Source organism: Microcaecilia unicolor, chromosome 7 (genome assembly GCF_901765095.1).
Source record: "Microcaecilia unicolor chromosome 7, aMicUni1.1, whole genome shotgun sequence".
NCBI lineage: Eukaryota > Metazoa > Chordata > Amphibia > Gymnophiona > Siphonopidae > Microcaecilia > Microcaecilia unicolor.
Window position 1 is genome coordinate 219,923,017 of NC_044037.1, and position 12,766 is coordinate 219,935,782.

Genomic DNA, 12,766 nt, shown 5'->3' on the forward strand with positions numbered 1-12,766 from the left:
TGGGAGGGACCTGGGGCGGTGCCAAAGAGTCGAGCGCTGCCAGCGGGAAGAAAGCAGCAGCGCATGCGCATAGGCGCTGATGCGCCAACGCAGTAAGGTTTTGTTTTTGTTTTTTTGAGCCGCGGCTGGCGCGGCGCCCTTGAAGGCAGGCGCCCCCCTGCGGTGCTTACCCCGCGTACCGGGTTGGCACAGCCCTGCATGCCACAGCTCTGATCTGATGCACCATCATGACATCAGTTATTTGCAATCCAGCAAGAAATTGTTCTATGTTTATTATAAGCCTAATATATCATTTAATCAAATGCACAGGTCGAAGTGGTATACAGATTAAAAGTAAAATTTAAAATATACTTAGAAAGGAACACTATATATAATAGAATTCAGTCCAAACACACCACAGAAGACAACGTGATCAATTTAATAATGGTTCCGCTATTTAGGCATTCCTGCTGCTTGCAGTCAACTACTGCTTTGCTCACCTTCATCTAAAGGGGTTCAGTTTTGGAGAATATTTAATTCTATGTTCTCTTTTAAGGTGACTTATTTCTGGAATTCTTTATCTTTATTTATTACAGCAGATTCACATTGTGTCTCTCTCTTTGTCACAGCTGTGACTAGGGCATCCACTTTAGGCATAGCAAAGCAAGCCATATGCTCCTTACTCAGAGGGTATAATTGCTCCATAGCCCTGGAAACTTTCAAAGGTCCCTTGGGCTCAGCCCATTGAGCCGAAATAAGCTCTTGGATGGAGTCATGCAAAGGAAAGGCTCGAGCAGGCTTTGTGGTACTAGCCATCCTAGGATTCACAGAGGAGGCTGTGCCACTGGCAGGGTCCTCAATAGAGAGAGCCTGCAGGGCATCAGAAATAAGCGCTGGCAGCTCATCACTGTGGAAAATCCTCACTGCGGAGGGATCGTCCAGATCCTGAGTCACTTCTGCACCAGACTCTGGCTCCTCAGACCATGAAGGCCTGCCAGAGTCCTCCGAATCCTCGCAGCCCGACCACAGGGGGGAAAATGGAGGTGCAGCACTCTCTGAAGGGGAAAGAGCCCTTCTGCGCTTCATATTCTGCCAATTATCAGGGAAAAACGCCTCAGAGGGCATACCCAGGCTAGAATCCACCGGGGGGGGGGGGGGGGGGGGGGGGGGCATTAGAAGAGGCCCCTGCAGGGCTTTGTGGGAGAGCTCGTTTAAGCATGTATGCTTTATGCATTAATAAGACAAAATCAGGGGAGAAAAACTCACCCTGGGCACCCGGATCTCTGCCGGGGCTAGTAGCTCTCATATAAGCCTCACTCCGAGGCCTCCCAACGGGCTTAGGACTCTCCATCTCAGCGGAGGTCGCGCCATGTGGTAAATTCAAAATGGCGTCCGCTGCCTGCTCAGAGCGCGAAGAATCGTCGCTTGCCATGCTCGGGCTGGCTCTAACGTCTGTACAGCACGATTTACAGAGCCCCGCTGCTGATCTGCGCTTGCCACACTTGGAACAGCGCTTTACTGTCTCCGCAGCCATCGCCGAAAACGGCGGTTAAATTCAAAATGGCGGTTCGCGCCAAATCGCCCCGATCACGGGTCCACCCCGGAGGAGTCAGAAAACACTCTTACCTCACTGGACCGAGTATCACAGCTCCGGTCCCACAGAAAAAGGCAAGGAAAAACCTCTGTTCCTTTTTTTTTTTTTTTTAAACGCTGTGAGGAAAGCAGAGGTAAATAGAACTCCAGAGGCTCAGGTGAGTGGGAAAGGCAGGGAAAGCTAAGCAATGTGTCCACATCCACAGAGGTATGGGTGAGGCAGGGAAAGGGCGAACCTATGTGCCTTTAAAGTGAAGCTGCTATAGCCTCCAACACCCCTGCTAACAACTGGCAAAAGCACAGGAGCAACCTCCAGGCAGATTTTAGATGGAGCTCGAAGAAGCTGCAGCCACTCTGCTAGGGGAGATAGAGAATACTGAAGAAAGGCAGTGGAGCAAGCTGGTATGAGGCACTGAAAAAAGTGTGCTCTCTATCTCCCTCTGCTGGACACAACCCATCTGTAATGGCTGCATCTGCTTGATGACAAGGAAGGCAGGATTCACTGGCTACTAAAAAAGCTTCATCAAAATCCTGGCTGTTAGTATCCAAAATTCACTCATTGGCACCTACCACAACAAGCAGAAGTTGGATTCTTCTTCCCATCAAATCCATGGCACGTGGGAAGGACTAACTATACTGTTTATGTTTGAAAACCAAACATTTAGGCTTGAGTTGGGGATTTGGAAGAATCCTCCTTTCTCTGGCATAGGACTTCTATTACTGCTGTTACAATTGCTGCCTTTGTTTCTGATACTGCTGGTAGGTTTCCTATGGTAGAAGTGCTTTTTGTATGGGAAGCACTGCTTCCTAATATGCGCTCCAGCTCTACTATGACTTGATGAGAAGCTATCAGGGTGAAGCAATGTCCTTTATCAAGTCAACCATTACTTTCAACCTTCACCACAATGGGTTCTCTCAAGTGCCGGGCATATTTCATGGAGGCCTGATGGCTTTTATGAGGTCATTCTTCTTATCCCTGTGGCTACTATGTTCTGGATGAACTGTCAAATACTCATATGTGGATCTGATATTTTCCACAGTGGTGCATTCAAAGTTGGTCCAAGAAATTATCCCTCTCACCTTCAGGGAGCATTTGAGTGAATGATTTCAGATTCCAAAGACAATGCAATGATAAACATTTTGTAAACCATGGTCACAACTAATGCATACGTATTATTGTAAATCACAGTTTTATGATACAAGGTATAAAAGAACTATTAAGCAAACTAGTGCATGTATGGTACACATAAACAATGTCTTCCCTACTAGAACTTTGAAGAAGCAGCTGGCTGGAAACTTGCCATTTAGAAAAGGCAATTGTCTTCAGACCACCTTCAGCAGCACTTTCATTACAGTGATCATAAAATGCCTTCTTGACCATCTGGACACCAGCTTTGTCCACCTTGGGAACTACTGTGCCTGCTGCACTGAGGAGTGTCCCAGTGAAGAGATGCCTTCTTCAGGAACCAATATGAATAACTCTTCCTCCAAAACCTCTCGCACTGAGTTGAACATGCAGAGGTGGCTGACTTGTGTTAATGGAGACCAAGATGGTGCCAGGACCAACAAAGATATGTCTCTCCAGGCCTTCAGCACCAATGTAGGGGCTGCCGTGTAAGCCAACAACTTGGATGACTACTTAGGCACTGATGATTCCAACACTGGAGCCTGTGTCCCACATCCAGCCATGGCACCTCTTCCTTTAGCACAGATCCACGTTCTTTGAGGAAGTCTCATTTCTGAAGGCAAAGACACTGTTTGTACATTGCAGTCAGGATCCAGACACTTGCAGAAGTCTATGGTAGGCATTTTTCAGCCGCAATTGTAATGCTTGAATCCGCCATGGAGCACAGCAGGTTGGAGAAGAGGTCTCTTTTCTTTAAAGGGGGGGGGGGGGGTGGCAGAGAAGAACCAGTGAGCAGTGAAAAGAAAACAGAATAAATCTATCAAAGTTTCAGAATACAGCAAAAGAGTAACAGTACAATAACACATCCATGTTAAAGCATAAATAAAGAGACCAAGAGATCTAATGAAGTTGTCATTGTGCAGGATTTTCTATGCATGTTCAGAAAAATCAACACTCAGTTGCATGACGGACTTCATCCCATTTTTTTGACAGAGAAAGGTAAACGAACCTGGTTCTACCATCAACCATGTGCAAATATCCATTGTGAATATTCTGGATAGATATAGTAAAGGATCTTAAGGACAGAGTCTGGGGACCAGTGGCTTTGAGGGATAGTTACATGCAGATATATGCTGTTAAAACACAGCATTACACTCCCTTAGAAATAAAAAAGATTTTCAAAAGTCCTTTTACATCTAAACTATTCTCTCTGAAATTCAAGTCTTGCTGCCTACTAATGCTGTCTCCTTTACTGAACTATGAAGAGATGCCTACTCCAAAAACAGCTTCCCAAAATCCTTACCAAAAAGATAATCAAGTACAAGGAACTCACAAGAGACAACAAGATAAAATATACAAGTTATTGTCCTCCTGAGGGCACACAGTTCTCTGTCACAACCAGAATAATTTTAATGTGACTCAGCATCAGTTAAGTTTAGCATCAGATATTCAGTACCTCAATATAACAGGAATCGATTACTAGATATTTTTTAAACTTACAATATGTGATTTTAAATATATGCTTTTAATATACACATTTGTATATTTAATCTGATGAGTTAGAATTCTTACACAAGAATTGATGCACAGCTGTATAGATACCCCTTACTAATACAGGCAGCACGAAACCATTCATTGGCCAACATAACAGTACCATGAAATTTCAGACTTCTACAAAAAGGTTCACTTTCTCCTTCTGAAGCTGCCCAAAAGCTTGTAAGACTTAAACTTAGATGTTGATCCAGTAAAGGGTAGTAATAGGCATTTTCTCCCCAAACTATTCTATATAAAAGAAATTATGTACATTGAAGGGCTTTTTAATGAAGTCTGGTGGCCAACAGAGAACACATCACCACATAACAGATTCTCTTCCTCTGAGACCACCACCATAGAAACGAAATCTAGCATTCAGATCTTCTGCTAATTTTTCCCTGCAGTAAAAGATAACATATGTAAAAGCTTTACCAGATCTTCGATGTTTCCATAGATATTCTTTTTCATTCCCGAAGCTCTTGTGGCCACCCATCCTCCCACAGTACTGAACTCCATGGAATCTGGTTCATGGCCTGTACAGTAACCACTTTCTCCAAGCTGCAAATATTTTAGGAAGCAATCAATGTCAATTGGGCTGATGCTGTCATGCAACACAAACAGAAAAATATCATTTTAACAGCAGTTTTTCTGTCTTTTCAATTGTCTCTTATGAGGAAGAAATTCAGTCAGCACATTTTACATAGATAAAACATTCTCTTCAGAAATCCGATTGTTCTTGAAAAATGGCACTTCCAATTTAAAGCAAAAGTAGCAAAGGGCTACTTTCACAGTATTACTTTCTATTATAATGAACACTGCTAACAAGCATCTCACTCAAACACAATGGATTTATTTCAGCACCAACACTCCCACTGTTCGTAAAGATACAAGTCATAGACATATGGAAAACAGACTACATCTAAATAACAGTCAGCCCCATTTAAACACTATCAATAAAGCTCTTAGGCCCATATTAAGAAGGGACTTTTCCCCATTCTATGCCTATGGGAAAACCCCTTTTATTGAACAAGCCCCCTAATACCTTATTCCTTCTACCTTCTATCTTAATGGGACAAGCAGCAGGCCCACAAAAGATTTCAACAAATTGTCTGTACTTAATTTTCTTAAGGAGTGATGTGTTTTAATGTACAGCCATCTGGCCAAGCTTCCTGTATGCAATGGCATCTTGTATTTGTGATTCAGGTCGTGCATTCTTCTGCATTAGAGACAGTCACTTGTTTCTCATTTTTCTACATTAGTGCAGCTTTGCCATCTGCACAGCACCTGAGTTTGAATCGATGCCCTTAAACTGCAGCAAAAGCAAAAGTAGTCCCACTGAAATAATTTTGAAAGCTCAGCAGTCTCACAAATATTATAGGCCCGCCATCTGCAGTACATTCCTTATATTGTACTTGAAACCATTACCATGCATTGATCAATTTGATAAAAAATATGGTTAAAAGTGCTTTATTTTTTTTTTTAAATAAGCACACAGATATTTGACTATCTCTGGGAAAAGGTGACTAAATCAGCAGGAACAAAAATATATGAGTTTTTAATGAATTCTGCTAGAGCAAACAATTTGTAATACAACAGTCCAACATGTAACTTTTTCAGAATGCGTATGGACCTATGTCATGAAAAAAAAAAAAAAAACCAGCCATTCTCAACATCTTGAATCCACTACTTTAGTCACTTTTTCCCCCCAGAGACGGGAACATATTATAACAGGGTATCAAGTAGGTTTATGGCCATCTGCCCTAATAAAATATGAGGAACAAAACAATTTAACTACCAAGTCACAACAAATTTGTTCAATTCCATTAGCCAACAATACTACTAAAAGCGTCTTCTACTGATCACCTAAATCTAAAAACACACATTTGCAAAAAAAAACCTCCATTTCTAAATTTCCTGCTGAAATAAACTAGAATGACTCTGATTTACTGGACCAACATTGATAAAAATTTATATCAGTTACAATTCATTTATTTATTATGATTAACCACCATCATGAACAGATTCACACAAGGCAATGTACAACAGGTATACCTGATACAAACAACTTGCATTGTATTAACTGTATAACGTTAATAAAATGACCGAACGACAGAATAAGTTAAAAATGATGTTAAATTTGAAAATAGGCAAATTAAAACCTAGCAACAGAACTAGTGATACAGTATCAGTAGTTATACACATTAAAATAGTACACCACAACATTCATACAACAGAAATATGTATCAGCAGAATACAAATGATTTATCATAATAGCAGCATGACAGAACATTCATATAACAAATATGATGTTCACAATGTCAGCACAATAAGAAGAAGCATCTTAAGAGGCAGCAGAGGGGACAACTGAAGTTGAGATATGTAGGCAAATAAGATGGCTAAGATAAAAGCATTGGGATAAATATGTGGGTGGCTAGATTGAAGGCAAATTATATGTACAGTTGCATAAAGTATGTAGAAGTGTTCTCATTGGGAAACAAAAGAGGAAGCAGACCTTGTGAAGAAAAACAGTCTTTATTAATTCATAAATCCTCTTCCTCCAGTGTGCTACCACCTAATTTTTTTAGGTGGAGCCGTAAGTGTTTGCCTTTGGAATATGAACGCTGCCTGGGGCGTCTCTCTAAAAAATTAGATGATAACACACCGGAAGAGGAGGATTCATCTGAAAAGCTATTATCCACTCCAGAGTTACCCAAACTTAGATCAAAGAAGATTTCAGAACATTGTCCACGATGACACCTATATCTTGTTTTTGGGTGCTGACTCCTAAGGTGGAACCCCAAATCAGGAAGGCAGCACAGTAAAAGACTGATTTGCATTAATTCTCCCTGATGAAGCGCTGAGAGATGAAACACAGCACTGTGTTGGAGGTACGTGTTTTTTGGGACTCAGTGGAGTTTGGAATCCTTCATTTCGAAATTAATTATAGTAAAGCCATCATAAGTGCATATAGGTACATAAGTTTTGCCATACCGGGACAGACCAAAGGTCCATCTAAACCAGCATACTGTTTCCAACAGTGGCCAATCCAGGTCACAAGTACCTGGCAAGATCCCAAAACAGTATAATACATTTTATGCTGCTTATTCTAGAAATACTGCCAAAACAAATAAGAGCCTACACTCTGTCGAGTGTGGAAAATCACAAACACAATATACACAAAGTATATGAATGCAAATGCAATCTGCATAGAGGCTCAGTAAATACTGTAAAGTGAAGTGGAGTCTCATATATTTGACACGAAAAAAATTTTTTCACTCATTAGGTGAATACCTAACTCGTGTTCATTATTTAATCATTGACACAACCTCCACCGACCTCTTCTTATCACTCATTTATGACTGTTAATCAATACAGCACTCTCAATATAATCAAAATGTACACAGCACTTAGCTTAGGCAGGTTGGTGCACTCATAAACCCCGACAGGTCCCCGTTTCGTGTTAACTTTATCAAGGGGGAGTCACCAATTCTGTTGTATAAAAGAGAGAAAAAAGGGCTGTAAACTTCTTAAGAAACATCATTGTACTTTGCATTCATTCTATATAGCTGGTGGCTTACCCGATAACTGCCTCAAATGTGTGTGCATATATTCCCTTGTGTTGTCAAACTAAGATGGCGATGGCGTCTTTTTATTGCTAACAACAGATGCGGACTATAAAGCACATTCAGAGGCTTTTGGGGCTAAATTGCTGCAAAGAAATTATCCGCGCAAAACAATCAAACGTGCATATACTAGGGCCAAACATAACAACAGAGACTGGTTGCTCCAGTGCCCACGACGAACACAACAAGAGGAGCATATCATGACTTTTGTCACAAGGTATACTCCAGGAGGGGAGTCCACAGCAGCCATTGTTAGACGTCATTGGGACATCATTAAATCACACCCTGTGTTCTCGGAGTATAATATTAGAACTGCGTTTTCACGTTCTAAAAATCTTAAGGAGATTTTAAGTCCCGCAGTTTTGCCTGCCATCTCAGCAGGTAACATCGCCAGCCCAGGTCATTTCAAATGCATGAAACCTCATTGTAAGACGTGCCCCACTACAATTGAAGGTTTAGATTTTTCTAGCAATGGTAAAACATACACATTGAAAGGCAGAACCACATGTCGATCAGTTGGCATCATTTATTATATCAAATGCCCTTGTGAGAAATATTACATTGGAAAATCAACTAGATCTTTGCACGAGAGACTAATCGAGCACCGCTCACGGATAATGGCTCAAAATCTTGGGGCACCCATTGTTCAACACTGGTTGTCTAACAAACATACCATAGAAGACTTGAAGTGTATGGTAATTGAGCAAGTAGTCCAGTCTAAGAGAGGGGGGTGATTTGAACAGAAAGATATTGCAGCGAGAAACGTTCTGGATCTTCACATTAGATACGATAGAACCTAATGGTTTAAACGCATACATCCAATGGAGTTGTTTTTTCTAAAATATTTTTTCTAAAACATTTTTTCTATGAAAAAAAAATTTTTTTTTCAAACAGTAATGGAGATTTTTTTTCAGAATCCTCATTTCTATTCTTTTTGGTGGATATTTATTTTTCGGATTGTTTCAGTTTATCTGAATGTTTAGCGTTGTCTGTAGAATTTCCCTGTTGGTCAGGTGTGACTTTTTTTGTGCAAGGGCACCTTTATCCTCTTTAAGATATTGTGTATTGAGGGTTTTAATTTTGACGCCAATACGTTTAATCATGACGCCATTTAATCAGCTGGTGCGGTTTGTTAGCAATAAAAAGACGCTGTCGCCATCTTAGTTTGACAACACAAGGGAATATATGCACACACATTTGAGGCAGTTATCGGGTAAGCCTCCAGCTATATAGAATGAATGCAAAATATAATGATGTTTCTTAAGAAGTTTACAGCCCTTTTTTCTCTCTTTTATACAACAGAATTGGTGACTCCCCCTTGATAAAGTTAACACGAAACGGGGACCTGTCGGGGTTTATGAGTGCACCAACCTGCCTAAGCTAAGTGCTGTGTATATTTTGATTATATTGAGAGTGCTGTATTGATTAACAGTCATAAATGAGTGATAAGAAGAGGTCGGTGGAGGTTGAGTCAATGATTAAATAATGAACACGAGTTAGTTATTCACCTATTGAATGAAAAACAATTTTTTGTGTCAAATATATGAGTCTCCACTTCACTTTACAGTATTTACTGAGCCTCTATGCAGATTGCATTTGCATTCATATACTTTGTGTATATTGTATTCTAGAAATAAGCAGTGGATTTTCTCCTAAGTCCATTTTAACAATGGTCTATGGACTTTTCTTTTTTGAAGCCATCCAATCCTTTTTTTAAACCCCGCTAAGCTAACTGCTTTTATTAGTCTCTGGCACTGAGTGAAGAAATATTTTCTCCTATTCGTTTTAAATTTACTACTTTGTAGCTTCATTGCATGCTTCCTAGTCCTAGTATTTGTGGAGAAAGTAAACAAGCGATTCACGTCAACCCATTCTACTCCACTCATTTTTTATAGACCTCTATCGTATCTCCCCTCAGCTGTCTTTTCTCCAAGCTGAAGAGCCCTAGATGCTTTAGCCTTTCCTCATAGGGAAGTCATTCCATCCCCTTTATCATTTTCGTCCCCTTTCTCTGTACCTTTTCTAATTCCACTATATCTTTTTTGAGATTTTTTTGAGATGTGGTGACCAGAATTGAACACAATATTCAAGGTGCAGTCGCACCATGGAGCAATACAAAGGCATTATAATGTCCTCATTTTTATTTTCCATTCCTTTCCTAATACCTAACATTCTATTTGCTTTCTTAGCTGCTGTCGAACACTGAGCAGAGAGTTTCAACGTATCAACAACGATGACGCCTAGATCCTTTTCCTGGTCAGTGACCCCTAATGTGGAACCTTGATTTACATAACTATAATTAGTGTTCCTTTTTCCCACATGCATCACTTTGCACTTGATCACATTAAATGTCATCTGCCATATAGATGCACAGTCTCTCAAGGTCCCATTGTAATTTTTCACAATCCTCTTGCAATTTAACATCTTTGAATAACTTTGTGTCGTCAGCAAATTTAATTAGCTCACTAGTTACTCCCATCTCTAGATCATTTAAAAGTATGTCAAAAGCAGCGGTCCCAACACAGAACCCTGAGGAACCCCACTAACCGCCCTTCTACATTGAGAATACTGACCATTTAACCCTACTCTCTGTTTTCTATCTTTTAACCAGTTTTTAATCCACAATAGGACAATACCTCCTATCCCATGACTCTCCAATTTCCTTTGGAGTCTTTCATGAGGTACTTTGTCAAATGCCTTTTGAAAATCCAGATACACAATATCAACTGGCTCACCTTTATCCACATATTCATTCACCCCTTCAAAGAAATGTAATAGATTGGTGAGGCAAGATTTCCTTTCACTAAATCCAATGTTGAATTTGTCTCCTTAATCCATGCTTTGGAATATGCTCAGTAATTTTGTTCTTCATAATAGTCTCTACCATTTTGCCCAGCACCAACGTCAAGCTCACTGGTCTATAATTTCCCAGATGTCTTCTGGAACCTTTTTTTAAAAAATCGGCGTTACACTGGCCACCGTTCCATCTTCCAAAACCATGCTTGATTTTAAAGATAAATTACATATTACTAACAATAGCTCTGCAAGTTCATTTTTCAATTCTACCAGTACTCGGGGATGAACATCATCCGGTCCAGATTTGCTACTCATCAATTTGTCAAATTGTGCCATTACATCCTCCAGGTTTATAGAGATTTCATTCAGTTTCTCTGACTCGTTACATTTACCCAGTCAACATCGGGGTAACTGAAACCACCCATTATTATTATATTGCCCAGTTTGTTAGCCTCCCTAATTTCTGATAACATTTCTACATCTGTCTGTTTATCCTGGCCAGGTGGACGGTGGTATACTCCTATCACTATCCTTTTCCCCTTTACACATGGAATTTCAATCTATAGGGATTCCAAGATGTGTTTTGTTTCCTGCAGAATTTTTAATCTATCTGATTCAAGGCCCTCCTTAACATACATTACAGGGTCTTTGTATATGGATATATTTTATAGACCCCTGGTGCAGGCAAGCACCGAAAGTCGGCCAAGACAGGTTTGGTTTTGTCGTCAATAAAGTTCCATTTGGACTAACTACTACTGGCTGTCCCCCTTCCTTGGACCACTTCTGCTGCTGGTGTTGGGCACAACATCCTATCCAGCTCCTCACAAAGGAGTGGGTAAAGTCTGCCCAAGCATCAGGTACCATGAGTCTCCCATTCAGTCAATGTCATCTGGGAGAGGGCCCTATGGAGCACAAACGTCTTAGCTGGTTTCTGTAGCACTTCTAAAGGTAATCAATAAAAATAAAACAAAATAAAACATGGAAAAGAAAATAAGATGATACCTTTTTTTTTTAGTAGCACTTCTAAAACTGGATTGCCATCCGATACCTTCTGTTGGCTTAATGATAAAATCTGTAGCACCAAGGTGTCAATCAAATGACTGAGTTCTTCCTTCCTAAACAGAGTCACCACCGAGGAATCCTCTTCCTCCAAGCAGAGTCCCTCCTGCTCCACTGAGACATTACCCTCTGGGGACAGCTGGAGCCCATCCTTATCCAACTTCCAATCAGCCCACGGTGATGCTGGCAGGCTTTGATCCCTGATCTGATAGCCCTCCTCTGCCCATCTAGCACATTCAGCTGTACATATGGGAGTCCCAGCAACCCCAAAGGCCAGGGCATGGCTATCCACTTCTCAGCCAATGCCTCTGACAGGGTAAAATTATGTATAATCATACCTGATAATTTTCTTTCCATTAATCATAGCTGATCAATCCATAGACTGGTGGGTTGTGTCCATCTACCAGCAGGTGGAGATAGAGAGCAAACTTTTGCCTCCCTATATGTGGTCATGTGCTGCCGGAAACTCCTCAGTATGTCGATATCAAAGCTCCATCCGCAGGACTCAGCACTTAAGAGAATTACACCCACGAAGGGACACTCTGCCCAGCTCACCACCGCCGAAACGGGGGAGGGGAATTAACCCAGCTCATCCCCACACAAGTGGGGGAGGGGAATCCGTCCAGCTCATCCCCGCGGAGCGGGGGAGGGACACCACACCCGCCGATGCGGGGGGATCTGGCTTATCCTGCAACCGCAACCGCGGGAGGAGCTGACTGACCCTAACACCACCGAAGCGGGAGGGGTACAAAGCTGCCCTACAGCCGCACGAAGCAGGAGGGAGTGCCGGCAGAATTTAAATCTCAATCCAGCCCCGTAAAACGGAGGGGAGAGGAATGCAGCAGCTCACTGTAACACAAACTCGTCTCAACTCTTGAAGAATCCAAGTGAAAGAAGAACTTGAACACGAAGTCCTCCTGAAGTAACTGAAGGCTAAACTTGAACCTAAAATTCAACCAGAATATAAACAGTACAGATATCTGGGAGGGGCTATGGATTGATCAGCTATGATTAATGGAAAGAAAATTATCAGGTATGATTATACATAATTTTACCT

At 41.2% G+C, this 12,766-nt stretch overlaps 1 protein-coding gene across 1 annotated transcript in view; it reads right to left on the reverse strand.

The window, feature by feature from the left end:
- Positions 1–12,766, reverse strand: part of AGPS (alkylglycerone phosphate synthase) — a 531,881-nt gene that overhangs the window by 270,156 nt on the left and 248,959 nt on the right. Inside the window, exon 9 of the mRNA XM_030208991.1 lies at positions 4,664–4,789. Within this exon, the coding sequence (XP_030064851.1) occupies positions 4,664–4,789 (126 nt within the window). The remainder of the gene's footprint in view (positions 1–4,663; positions 4,790–12,766) is intronic.